Source organism: Suncus etruscus, chromosome 4 (assembly GCF_024139225.1).
Source record: "Suncus etruscus isolate mSunEtr1 chromosome 4, mSunEtr1.pri.cur, whole genome shotgun sequence".
NCBI lineage: Eukaryota > Metazoa > Chordata > Mammalia > Eulipotyphla > Soricidae > Suncus > Suncus etruscus.
The window spans coordinates 123,068,700-123,081,891 of record NC_064851.1 but is presented as its reverse complement, the minus strand read 5'-3'; the positions used below and the strand labels follow the sequence as shown (position 1 = coordinate 123,081,891).

Sequence of the window (13,192 nt, the reverse complement as noted above, 5' to 3'; positions counted from 1 at the left end):
ATATGCATAAATTTGACCACAATTGAAAAGTCATTTAACACTTGCTAAATGGTAAATTAAAACATTTTAAATAGAATGGTAGGAAAAGACCTCTTGGAAAGTGGGGCATTTAAATTGAGATGTAAAAATGGAGCTAGTTATTCAAATATCAGTGGCAAGCCTAATCCAGTTAGAAAAAGTCAGAGCAGATGCAAAGCCTACAAAGATGGGAGTTCAGTGGGTATAAATAGAGGGTGAGTAAAGTAGAAATGGGCAGTGGAAATGAGCTGGAAGAGGCAATGGAAAAGTAGATGGTGCTGCCACAGGAAGGGTATCAGAATTTGTAAGAACATTGGCTTTAATGTGTGAGACTTAAACACAGATGTGCTGTAATCTCACTCACTTGTTATAAAAATCTATATAACTTCTGTATTAGGTAGAGAATCCCAGGACAATAGAAGCCAGACCAATTGTCTGCTTTTGCAAAGTGAGTTCAGATGATAACTTGGCCAAGGTCAAAACATGGTTGGTGAGAAATGGTTCAACTCTGGAATCAAACTAACAGGATTTGCTGACAGATTGGCTATCTGGTGTGAGAGCTAGATGGGAATGGGTTGACTTTCATGGGAATGGTATGATTGAAGCAGCATGGAGTGGAAGAGGGAGATTGGGACTTCCAGACTATTATTTTCTTTAGAAGCAAATCACTTAGTGCGGTTCACTCTCAGGAGAAAGAATTAGGCTCTTCCTCTAAAGGACAGTCTTCAACAAAAAGTCATTGATTTCTTTTCTAAATCATCACAACATAGGGGTTAAGAAAATATGAATGGCCCCGAAAGATAGCATGGAGGTAAGGTATTTGCTTTGTACGCAGAAGGACTGTGGTTCGAATCCCAGCATCCCATATGGTTCCCCTAGCCTGCCAGGAGCAATTTCTGAGCGTAGAGCCAGGAGTAACCTCTGAACACTACCGGGTGTGACCAAAAAGAAAAGAAAAGAAAATATGAAATACTTTTGCACTTTTAATAATAATACACATAAACATTAGATGTTGTGATGAATAGTTTGAAACCATCTGACTGATCACAGCTAGAACACACCTTTCTCTGCATAGGACAAGTGTGACCTTTATAAGATTTGTGGCTCTTCCTTAGACCAGCAAGAGTGAAATTCAAGTATGCTAATGGGCCAGAGAAATAGCACAACAGGTCAGACAATTCCCTTGCACAAGGCCAACCTGGGTTCGAACCCCAGTATCCCTTATAGTCCCCCAAGACAGCTAGCAGTTTTCAACTCAAAGCCAGAATTAACCTTTAAGCGCCACCAGGTGTGGCCCCAAAACAAAACAAAGGAAAACGTGAAAGAATTGTGCATAAATTTCTGAAGAGAAAAGATGGTAGCTAGTATTCATTTAAAAACTATACACGTAGACATTAAATAGCAGATCAGTCTGACTCTACAATAGAAAGAATGAAATATGAAAGTAAAGATCTGTCAGTCAAGTTCACAGTGAATTGCAAGTTTGGATTTCATGTTGCTTTTTTTTTATTTCCAATTCTTATAAAATTTAGCTTCTGTTGCTTTCTTCATGTTGATATCTGTTGATGTCTCTTGATATCTCAGAATTTAGAAAAAAAATTGACCAAGTACAATCATTATGTAAGTCAAGTTTAAAAGAAGATAAAATTGATTATTAAAGTTAACATTTTACTTACTGATTTATTTATTCACTTACTAATTTGTTTGTTTATTTATGGGCCACATCCAGCAATGCTTAAGGATTCTTCCTGGATCTGCACTCAGAAATCATTCTTGGGGGGCTGAGGGAGGCAACAGGGTCCGGGGGAGGCACGGGAGCTGGCCGTGTGGGCAGCAATGCAAATAAACCAGCGGCTGGGCCCGGACTCAGAACGCCTGTCTGAGCCCTATGGATGTGTACGGGCAACAGCAGCCTCAGAGGAGTCGGTAGGTAGGCCCATGCAGCTCGGAGGATGAGGTCAGGGCCAGACGTGGTGGCAGCATGAACACAAGTATCAAGATAAAGGAGAAGTTGTCTTATGGATGAATACTCTTCGACCTTACCATAATCGCCAAGAGACATACAAATACTTTATTTTCAGGCATATAAGATGACTTTTTAACCCATGAAAAACTTCTTAAAAGTTGGGGGTTAGGGCAGAGAGATAGCATGGAAGTAAGGCATTTGCCTTGCATGCAGAAGGACGGTGGTTTGAATCCCGGCATCCCATATGGTCCCCAGAGCCTGCCAAGAGCGATTTCTGAGCCCAGAGCCAAGAGTAACCCCTAAGCGCTGCCGGGTGTGACACCCCCAAAAAAAAGTTGGGGGTCATTTTATGGTATTGGGCATGCTGAAACTTACTTCAGTTTCAAGGACAAGTGATCCTCCCCACTCTTACTGCCACATCCCATCTAGTTTCCAGGTGTCATCATTCAGTCCTCTGCTTGTCCTTATTCATCTTTCAGGGAACACAGAGGAGCTGAGTTACCGAGCGCTACATCCCATCCAGCCGCCGGGTGTCATCACTGGATTGAGGCTTTTGAGTGCTTAAACTCCTTTTTTTTATTTTTTGGCCACACCCGGTGACACTCAGGGGTTACTCCTGGCTAGGTGCTCAGAAATAGCTTCTGGATTGGAGGACCATATGGGACCTCAGGGGATTAAACTGTGGTCCTTCCTAGGCTAACATGGGCAAGGCAGATGCCTTATTGCTTGCACCACTGTGCCTGTCCATCAAATCCTATATTTTAACAGGAAAAGTAGGGGGTTGTCTTATATGCCCAGTCCTCTTCTACACCGGAAAATACTATACTTTTCACTTCCATCTGTGTGGGGTCAAAAAAAGTATCAGTCATTGCCATGAAACTTGGGGAAAGAACTTCAGGGAATGGAATTGGAATTTAGTGGCCTGGATATTAAATTCAAAGATGGTATGATGCCAGCTACCTACTGTGAACTTGACTAAGATAAAGAAAAGGGAGATGCATTTGTGTATGCTATCAAAAATCACTACTGGTACCAAATGGGTACCAGTAGACATAGATAACTTGACAATATGGGTTTGACTACTACTAGCTGGGCATCTTTAAAAAATGATGATACTGTACTCTTGTGAAATACTTTATTAAGGAGAATACACTATAAAGTATTGTTGGTGAAGCAGATGAAAATGGAGATTATTGTCTTGGGACCTACAAAAAACTTGAAATAGATTTTTTTTCCTTTCTGTAATTTAATTTATACTCATACCTCCCCTCAGTATAGATTTTTTTCCTTTCTGTAATTTAATTTATACTCATACCTCCCCTCTGATACTGTTGCTGTAATAACCAAAGGCTGGTTATGGGGTTCATACATGTTAAGTCATGATGCCTGCTAAGGTTGCAGTCAAGTTGCCGAGCTAGTGCATTCAGTCACAGTGTTCATCAAGGTCTGTGGGTGGGAGAGATGTTATTTGTTTTTCCACTCCTTTGTTACAGGTATTTACATACATGTTGGCTGAGGGTCATGCTTCTTAAGTTGAGGCACATATATCCTGGATGTATTGGTCACTAGAAGTCACTGTGGTACACATATTCTTGCCAGAACCAACACTGCCTGGCTGTGGTGCTTGCACACCTTTTGAGTTTCGATGCAGCACAGCCAGAAATCATTGTAGCATTGTGATCACATATAGCAGAGCTGCAAGGTTCAAACAGCAGGTCAAATTCTAAATGCACATCGGATAGCAGGGATTTTAATTTTTGAAGATGTAGTTGCAAGGCAGGTACTCTAAATCACTGTTGTTACTTCTCTAGAATCCAACTTTTTTATTCTTATCTAATAACTACTGTTGTCTATTCTGACTAGCTTCTTTCAAGTAGTTATAAACTTCCCTGTGTAATAAAAGTGACTCAGCAAGATGCTGCACCAAAATGCACTGGGTGATTGATAAGCCAGATTGATAAGGGCTAGGGAGATAGCTCAAGAGGCTAGAGTGCATGCTGAGTCCCAGATTTAATCCACAGCATTGCCAGAAGCAATCCCCAACATACAAGCCATAGGTGTGAAGGACAAAAAAAAAAAAAAAAAAATATATATATATATATATATATATATATATATATCTCACAAATTTAATCTTTTTCTCATTTGGTCTCATTGAAAAGATAGGTTAAAATAATAAAGGTTACAAAAGATTCATGACCAGCATACAATTCTACAAATGTCTGTGACAAGCCAGAAAAAAAATTTACTTCAATCATGACACCAAACAAGTCATTATTGAATTGGGAATTGCTTTTCACCAACTAGAAATCTCTAAGAAAGTTATGCATAAAAGATTTAATTAAGGGTAGTACAAGATACTTCAGAAAAGTCAACAAATACAATATATAAGGAAGATGCAATAAAATATACAAATTGTTAGAATAGAAATCATTACTGATATAAATCATTTATGTGTCCACTTTCTAAGTCAAGATTTGGAAATCAAGATAATTTCAATTTTTTGCCTTCCTTCTCCACACTGTCTCTAATACTGTGTAGCTTTCTGGCATTCTGAACTAGGAACACTAAGCTCTCCCTAAAATCACTTGTCCCATTTTCCCTGCCAACATTATCAAGATCATCAAACAATGCCAATGTCTTTTTGAGTTTGTCCTGAACAATTTTTTGCTCTTCTAGTTCTGTAAGAAGAGCCTGTTTAGTGCATAATTCAGTCTTATACTTCTCCTATAACTGCTCAATTTCTTTATGGAGAATCTGGAATTCTTCCTGACTGTATGTAAGCTCCTCCTGAGATTTATCTTCTGGAAGTAAGATATTTGAAGGAATTCGCAAAGTTAACTCTAAAAACAGTTGCTCCATTTTGCCAAAAAGATTATCAAAACGTCCTTTCAAGAAGCTAAGAAACTTCTCTGTGCATTTACGAATCTGAACCGGACTAATCTCAGATCCTGGGATGCTATCCAGCTTCTTAAGAATAACCTGTTCAACCACCAGCATTACTTCAAATAAGTAGTCCTGAAATGCAATGTAGATCCTAAGCATACAAGTTTGTGGTGTGAAGCCAAAGAATTGAGCCTCGTAGGTCATTGGATCAACAGACATCTTGATTTTGTTGTGTTAATTTTGACTGAAAAATCAAGCCTCCCCAACTGGGAGGAACTCGCCCGACGCCGGCGCCGGCTGACTTCCTGCGACTCCTTTTGAAACAGCCTCCAGCGAACCCAGATTGGCGTCTGAAATAGATTTTAATGCAAATCTAATTGGTTTTTTTTTTTGTTTGTTTTTTGTTTGTTTGTTTGTTTTTTGTTTTTCGGGCCACACCCGTTAGATGCTCAGGGGTTACTCCTGGCTACGCGCTCAGAAATTGCCCCTGGCTTGGGGGAACCATGTGGGACACCGGGGGATCGAACCGTGGTCCTTTCCTTGGCTAGCGCTTGTAAGGCAGACACCTTACCTCTAGCGCCACCTCGCTGGCCCCAACAAATCTAATTTTTGATGTTAATCTAACTAATGAAGGAAAGGTTAAACTAGTTCTCAATATTAAATTAAAATGTCATCTTTAGTAAAGTGAAAAATGTCAGATGAAAAGTTTGAAAATTGATTTGACAAATATCTCAATCTTTCCTTTTTATGTTTATTTTTATTTTAATATTTTTATTCAAGAACCATGACTACAAACATCTTTGTAGTTTGGTTTCAGTCATAAAATGACACCCCCTTTATTAATGCAACATTGCATTGCAACATTCCCATCACCAATGCCCCTCATCTACTTCCTCCCCCACTTCACCTGTATTCAAGACAGGCATTCTACTTCTCTCACTTATTAACATTGTCATGATAGCTGTTAATATAGTTATTTCTCTAACTTCACTCACCACTCTGTGGTGAGCTCCATATCATGAGCGGGTCCTTTTACCCCTCAACTCTATTGTCTCTAGACATTATTATAACAATGTCTTTTATTTTTCTTAAAACCCATAGATGAGTGAGACTATTCTGTGCCTATTTTTCTCACTCTGACCTATTTCACTCAGCATAATAGTTTCCATGTCCATTCATGTATAGGAAAATGTCATGACTTTATCTCTCCTGATGGCTGTATAATATTCCATTGTGGATATGTACTATAGTTTCTTTAGACATTTATCTGTTGAAGGACATCTTGGTTGTGTCCAGATTCTGGCTATTGCAAATAGCACTGCAGTGAATACAGGTGTGCAGAAGGCATTTTTGTATTGAGTTTTTGTGTTCGTAGGGTATATCCCTAGGAGTGGTATAGCTGGATCATATAGGAGCTCCCCATTTTTTTGATGGGGTTAGATGGTGCTTTTTTCTTGTTAAGTTCTGTTAGTACCTGTATATCTTAGATATTAGCCCATTATCTCATGGGCATTGAATGAATAGTTTCTCCCATTCTGTGGGTGACTTTTGTATCTTAGGAACTATTTCCTTTGAGGTACAGAAGCTTTTTTGAGGAATCACTATATTTTTTCCCATAAGGGCTGGACTAGATGGCATTCCCACCAGCAGTGAATGAGATTTCTTTCTTTCTTTTTTTTTTTTGTTTTTGGGCCACACTCAATGATGCTCAGGGGTTACTCCAGGCTATGAGCTCAGAAATCGCGCCTAGCTTGGGGGAACCATATGGGACTCCGGGGGATCAAACCTAGGTTCATTCTAGGCTAGCACAGACAAGGCAGGCACCTTACCTCTAGCGCCACCACACCGGCCCCAGTGAATGAGATTTCATTTCTCCCCACATCCCCAACAACACACATATTGTTCTTAATGATGTGTCCCATGCACAAAGGTCAAATCCAAATAGATTAACAAAACTTGATATCAGATCCAAAACCATAAGATATATAGAACAACATGTAGATAAGACACTCCATGACATTGAGACTAAAGGCATCTTCAAGAAAGAAACATCACTCTCCAAACAAGTGAAAGTGGAAATAAACAGATAGGACTATATTAAGTTGAAAAGCTTCTGTACCTCAAAGGAAATAGTGCCTAAGATACAAATGCCACCCACAGAATGGGAGAATCTATTCACCAAATGGCCATCAGATAAGGGGGCTAATATCTAAGATATACAGGTGCTGACAGAACTTAACAAGAAAAAGAAACATCTAACCCCATCAAAAAATGGAGAGAAGATATGAACAGACGCTTTCTCAAAGAAGGAATACAAATGGCCAAAAGGCATATGAAAAAATGTTCCACATCACTAATAATCAGGGCGATGCAAATCAAAACAACAATGAGATATCACCTCACACCAGAGATTTTTCCTTTTTTTTTTTTAAACACAGAATTCATTGGTTTCCCATTTTCAAGTTTTTCTTGATGATGATTTTCTTGGTGAGCTTAGTTTCAATTACCTTAATTTTAAGAAAAGATTATGCCCAGTACAGTAAAGAAGGGGAAATGAATGATAAGGATAGAGACCTAGGAAATGAGTGTGAACGGAAGCAAGTGCATAAAGACCATAAAGTCACTCATTGATATTTTCTTCTCTAATTGGCTCTGGTTATCAGATATTACAGAGAGAGGGTCAAAACAGCCATATTTGTCTATACTGCCACATCTCGAGTGAATGGTTATTTTGGAGCAAGTTTATATGCCAGATAAGAAGGAAGGAAAACAGATTTTTGTCAGAAAAGTCTTATCCCAGTTATGTGTGTGGCACAGTGTTCTTCATCAATTTTATAGCCATTTATTACCATGCCTCTAGAGCCATTCCTTTTGGGACTATGGTGGCTGTTTGTTGTATCTATGGTTTTAAAAATTATTATTGTTGTTATTATTAATAATTATTTCTCTAAATCTCATTGGTACAATACTTGGTCAGCCCAACTTTCCTTGGCATGTCAATGTGGTGCCTTATTCTGTATGGGAGAAAAAATGGTTCATGGAGCCTGCTGTTGTTATTTGGCTGGGATGAATTTTACCATTTGGCTAAATCTTTATTAAAAATTTATTTCATCTTCATATTGTTTGGGGGCATATAAGATCTATTATATCTATGGCTTCATAATGCTGGTTCTGGTCATCCTGTGTATTGTGACTGTGTGACCATCATGTGTACATATACTTTCTACTAAATGCAGAGGATATTAGGACACATTTTCTCTCTTCCTTATTAATTGCAATCTATGTTTATATATATATTCTTTTTACTACTACTTTTTTCAAAACAAAGATGTATGACTTATTTCAAACTTCATTTTACATTGGATATGTGGCGGTATTTAGCACAGTCTTGGGGATAATGTGTGGAGCAATTGGTTACCTGGGAACAAGTGCTTTTGTCCAAAAATTCTATACTAATGTGAAAATTGACTAGAGATCCAAGAAAACCTGGAACTTCAATCAATTTCTCTTACATAGAGGTGGAATTTGCACAGCATAAAAAACACAAGGAGAGATTTTGGCTTTAACATTGGGTACTTTGTGGGTCTCTTTCATGGATGACTTAAAGTAACTTCTATTTACATTGATCCTATAGGTTCTTACTAAATGCTTTCTTCAGTTGTTCACTGCAAATGCTTGAATTTTATGCAGTAGGCATTACTATAGTACATGGCTAATATTCACAAAAACTAGCTCATAAAAGATGAAATAGACCAGCTTTCTTCAGTGAAGAGGACCAATAGTTTATTTAAAGCATGTGTTCCAATAAACTACGGGAAACTTGGATGCTAAATTACACAAATAGCACTCTTACTGGCACAACGTTTTTGTATGTTACTAAAAAATAATGTTTAGAAATATTACTTTTTTCTCTTATTTTTACTGTCATCATCAACCTACTGTGGGACATTCTTATATATTAAATATGCATTCTCTTTTGACCTACTTTATCCCTACCCAACCCATTCAACTTTGCTTTATTTTAAAAAAAAAGCCAACAAAGAAAGTAAAAAAATAATAAATTCTTCATGCATTTTAAAAAAAAGAAATCATTTTTTGGGATCATTCAGGATGTTAGTGATTGAACCTGGATCAGCCTATTGCAAGGCAAGCGCCTTATCATTGTACTATCTCTCTGGCACCAAAAAGTCAAAAATTTCAAATTTAAATACGGTAGGGGCAAGATTATATTGATGCTAAGATTAGAGGGTTAAAACACCATATCTAACTGTAATTCAACAGCACTATCAATGCTGCCTTCATTTACTAATTAATAACTTATGTTTCAGACTAGACTTGACTATTCTGCTCTGTGCTATGCACATGACTCCAGTCACCCCATTCTATTCTATTCCCGTCCAATGTTCTGCATGTAAAATTGCTTTTATTTCTCATAGTAGTATCACAAAGTAGAAAACTATATGCATTTTATGGAGGAAGTCAAAGTCTAAAGAAATAAGCGACTTGTTACTGCTAATACTAGCATTTTTGAGAAAAGCATTGAGACAAGACCAATAATTAACAGGGTCATTTGTTCCAATTTAATTAAACTCTGTGATCCACTCCATCACTAACATTTTCTGTTGATTATTCTGTTGTCAGTCATTAGTCAAAGCTAAAAATAGCCAAGGCAAACAATAATTTTATTTCCCTTCAAATATATATGCACATATTAAGCATATAATATGTATATGATCTCATCTCACTTGCCAGAAAAAATAGCATAATGAGTGAGTTCAATTTTTCAGTTTAATTTATGATCCTATATTTAAGGACAGCTATGACTCTTTGTTCCACATATATTTATATTTTCAAGTAGATTTCAAGTGAAGTGGTTTTATTTCCTTGTTAGTGACTCCCCCTTCTAAATAAAAAAAATATATTTTGGAGGCCCAAGAGATAGTACAGAGATCAGAGAAGCTTGTTTTGCATTCTGGAAACACGTTTAAATCTCCAGCATTGCATGGCTTTTGAGTGCACCTAGCTATAGTTCTGGAAGCCCCTGAGTACTGCTAGGTATGACCCTAATGGTTCTTGAGCACTGCCAGGGTGAACAGATGATCCTGGCATTCTAGGGCCCAAGAAGAGCATATTCTTAGGTCCTGGCATTAAATTATATATGTATATATTAATATATATAATATATATTAAATTATATATAATATATTATATTATATTATATGACCCAGTAGACAAAGTATCATAAGTTTGGTCCTAGACCTCCTGAGAACTGATTGGGAGGCCAGTGTAGAAAATGAAGAAAAAACAGTTTGAGATCTTCTAGAACATGCTATAGATTCATTTGAAGGAAAACAGATGTATCAGATAAACTTCTCAGCTTGTCGCATTTACCCTACTTTTATTTGTGCTTCGTACCTAATATCTAACGGTGTATATAATCTGGTTTTCTTACTGTAGGGAAAATACTGAGCCAGTTCCTGGGTTCTCCACATAATAAGTGAACCTCAGACATTGTTAGTTCCCAGCAATCAGTCTCTGTGCTTTCATTTCTGATTCTACCAGTTAGAGGATGGCAAAGTCGATCAGATCTTTTAAGAGTCATAACCAAGGGACCTGAGTAAGTAGCACAGCAGCAGGGTGTTTGTCTTGCTCATGGCTAACCCAGGACAGATGCAGGTTCAATCCCCGGCATCCCATATGGTCACCTGAGACAGGAGCAATTTCTGAGCACAGAGACAGGAGTAATCCCTTAAACCTTCTGGGTGTGGCAAAAAAAAAAAAAAAAAAAAAGAATCACAGCCATCTTGTCCCTTTGAAAGCTGGAGTTGTGAAAATTATGTGGTGAAGAGGGGAAGTGGGGTTGTTTTGGTTTTTTTTTTTACTTGAAAATTCTGTCAATATCACTCTTGAAATAAGCAATGCAAAAGATTTTTTAAGATATTTTATTTAAACACCTTGATTCCATACATGATTGTGTTTGGGTTTCAGTCATGTAAAGAACACCACCCATCACCAGTGCAACATTCCCATCACCAATATTCTAAATCTCCCTCCTCCCCACCCAACCCTCGCCTGTACTCTAGACAGGCTTTCTATAACTTTCAATTTCTCATTATTAGGACAGTTCAAAATGTAGTTATTTCTCTAACTAAACTCATCACTCTTTGTGCTGAGCTTCATGAGGTGAGCTGGAACTTCCAGCCCTTCTCTCTTTTGTGTCTGAAAATTATTATTGCAAGAATGTCTTTCATTTTTCTTAAAACCCATAGATGAGTGAGACCATTCTGTGTTTTTCTCTCTCTCTCTCTGACTTATTTCACTCAGCATAATAGATTCCATGTACATCCATGTATAGGAAAATTTCATGACTTCATCTCTCCTGACAGCTGCATAATATTCCATTGTGTATATGTACCACGGTTTCTTTAGCCATTCGTCTGTTGAAGGGCATCTTGGTTGTTTCCAAAGTCTTGCTATGGTAAATAGTGCTGCAATGAATATAGGTGTAAGGAAGGGATTTTTGTATTGTATTTTTGTGTTCCTAGGGTATATTCCTAGGAGTGATATAGCTGGATCGTATGGGAGCTCGATTTCCAGTTTTTGGAGGAATCTCCATATAGCTTTCCTTAAAGGTTGAACTAGACAGCATTCCCACCAGCAGTGGATAAGAGTTCCTTTCTCTCCACATCCCCGCCAACACAGTTTGTTCTCATTCTTCGTGATGTGTGCCAATCTCTGTGGTGTAAGGTGGTACCTCATAGTTGTTTTGATTTGCATCTCTCTGATGATTAGTGATGTGGAGCATTTTTTCATGTGTTTTTTGGCCATTTGTATTTCTTCTTTGTCAAAGTGTCTGTCCATTTCTTCTCCCATTTTTTGATGGGATTAGATGTTTTTTTCTTGTAAAGTTCTGTCAGTGCTTTGTATATTTTGGAAATTAGCCCCTTTTCTGATGGGTATTGGGTGATTAGTTTCTCCCACTTGGTGGGTGGCTCTTGTATCCTGGGCGCTATTTCCTTTGAGGTGCAGAAGCTTCTCAGTTTAATATATTCCCATCTGTTAATCTCTGCTTTCACTTGCTTGGAGAGTGCAGTTTCCTCCTTGAATATGCCTGTAGTCTCAATGTCCTGGAGTGTTTTGCCTACGTGTTTTTCTATATATTTTATGGTTTCGGGTATGATATCAAGGTCTTTAATCCATTTGAATTTTACCTTTATACATGATGTTAACTGGGGGTCTAAGTTCAAGTTTTTGCAAGTGGCTAGCCACTTGTTGAAGAGGCTTTCTTTGCTCCATTTAGGATTTCTTGCTCCTTTATCAAAAATTAGGTGATTGTATGTCTGGGGAACATTTTCTGAGTATTCAAGTTTATTCCACTGATCTGAGGGCCTGTTTTTATTCCAACACCATGCTGTTTTGATAACTATTGCTTTGTAGTAAAGTTTAAAGTTGGGGGAAGTAATTCCTCTCATATTCTTTTTCCCAATGATTGCTTTAGCTATTCTAGGGTGTTTATTATTCCAAATGAATTTCAAAAGTGCCTGATCCACTTCTTTGAAGAATGTCATGGGTATATTTAGAGGGATCACATTAAATCTGTACAATGCTTTGGGGAGTATTGCCATTTTGATTATGTTAATCCTGCCAATCCATGAGCAGGGTATGTGTGTCCATTTCCACGTGTCCTCTCTTATTTCCTGGAGCAGAGTTTTATAGTTTTCTTTGTATAGGTCCTTCACATTTTTAGTCAAGTTGATTCCAAGATATTTGAGTCTGTGTAGCACTATTATGAATGGGGTTGTTTTCTTAATGTCTATTTCTTCCTTATTACTATTGGTGTATAGAAAGGTCATTGATTTTTGTGTGTTAATTTTGTAGCCTGCCACCTTGCTATATGAGTCTATTGTTTCTAGAAGCTTTTTGGTAGAGTCTTTAGGGTTTTCTAAGTAGAGTATCATGTCATCTGCAAACAGCGAGAGTTTGACTTCTTCCTTTTCTATCTGGATTCCCTTGATATCTTTTTCTTGCCTAATCGCTATACGAGTACTTCCAGTGCTATGTTGAATAGGAGTGGAGAGAGAGGACAGCCTTGTCTTGTGCCAGAATTTAGCAGGAAGGCTCTTAGTTTTTGTCCATTGAGGATAATATTTGCCACTGGCTTGTGGTAGATGGCCTTAACTATATTGAGAAAGGTCCCTTTCATTCCCATCTTGCTGAGAGTTTTGATCAAGAATGGGTGTTGGACCTTATCAAATACTTTCTCTGCATCTATTGATATGATCATGTGATTTTTATTTTTCTTGTTGTTGATGTTATGTATTA

General features: G+C 37.7%; 1 protein-coding gene and 1 pseudogene across 1 annotated transcript; one reads left to right on the top strand and one right to left on the bottom strand.

Annotated features, from left to right (window-relative positions):
• Positions 1–2,004: 2,004 nt before the first annotated feature.
• On the top strand, positions 2,005–8,374 carry LOC126006853 (transmembrane 9 superfamily member 3-like; annotated as a pseudogene).
• Positions 4,469–5,119, bottom strand: LOC126006874 (protein MIS12 homolog). The gene is given in 1 exon segment (XM_049772414.1): positions 4,469–5,119. A coding segment is annotated over 1 exon segment (621 nt). The 5' UTR covers positions 5,090–5,119.
• Positions 8,375–13,192: the final 4,818 nt, after the last annotated feature.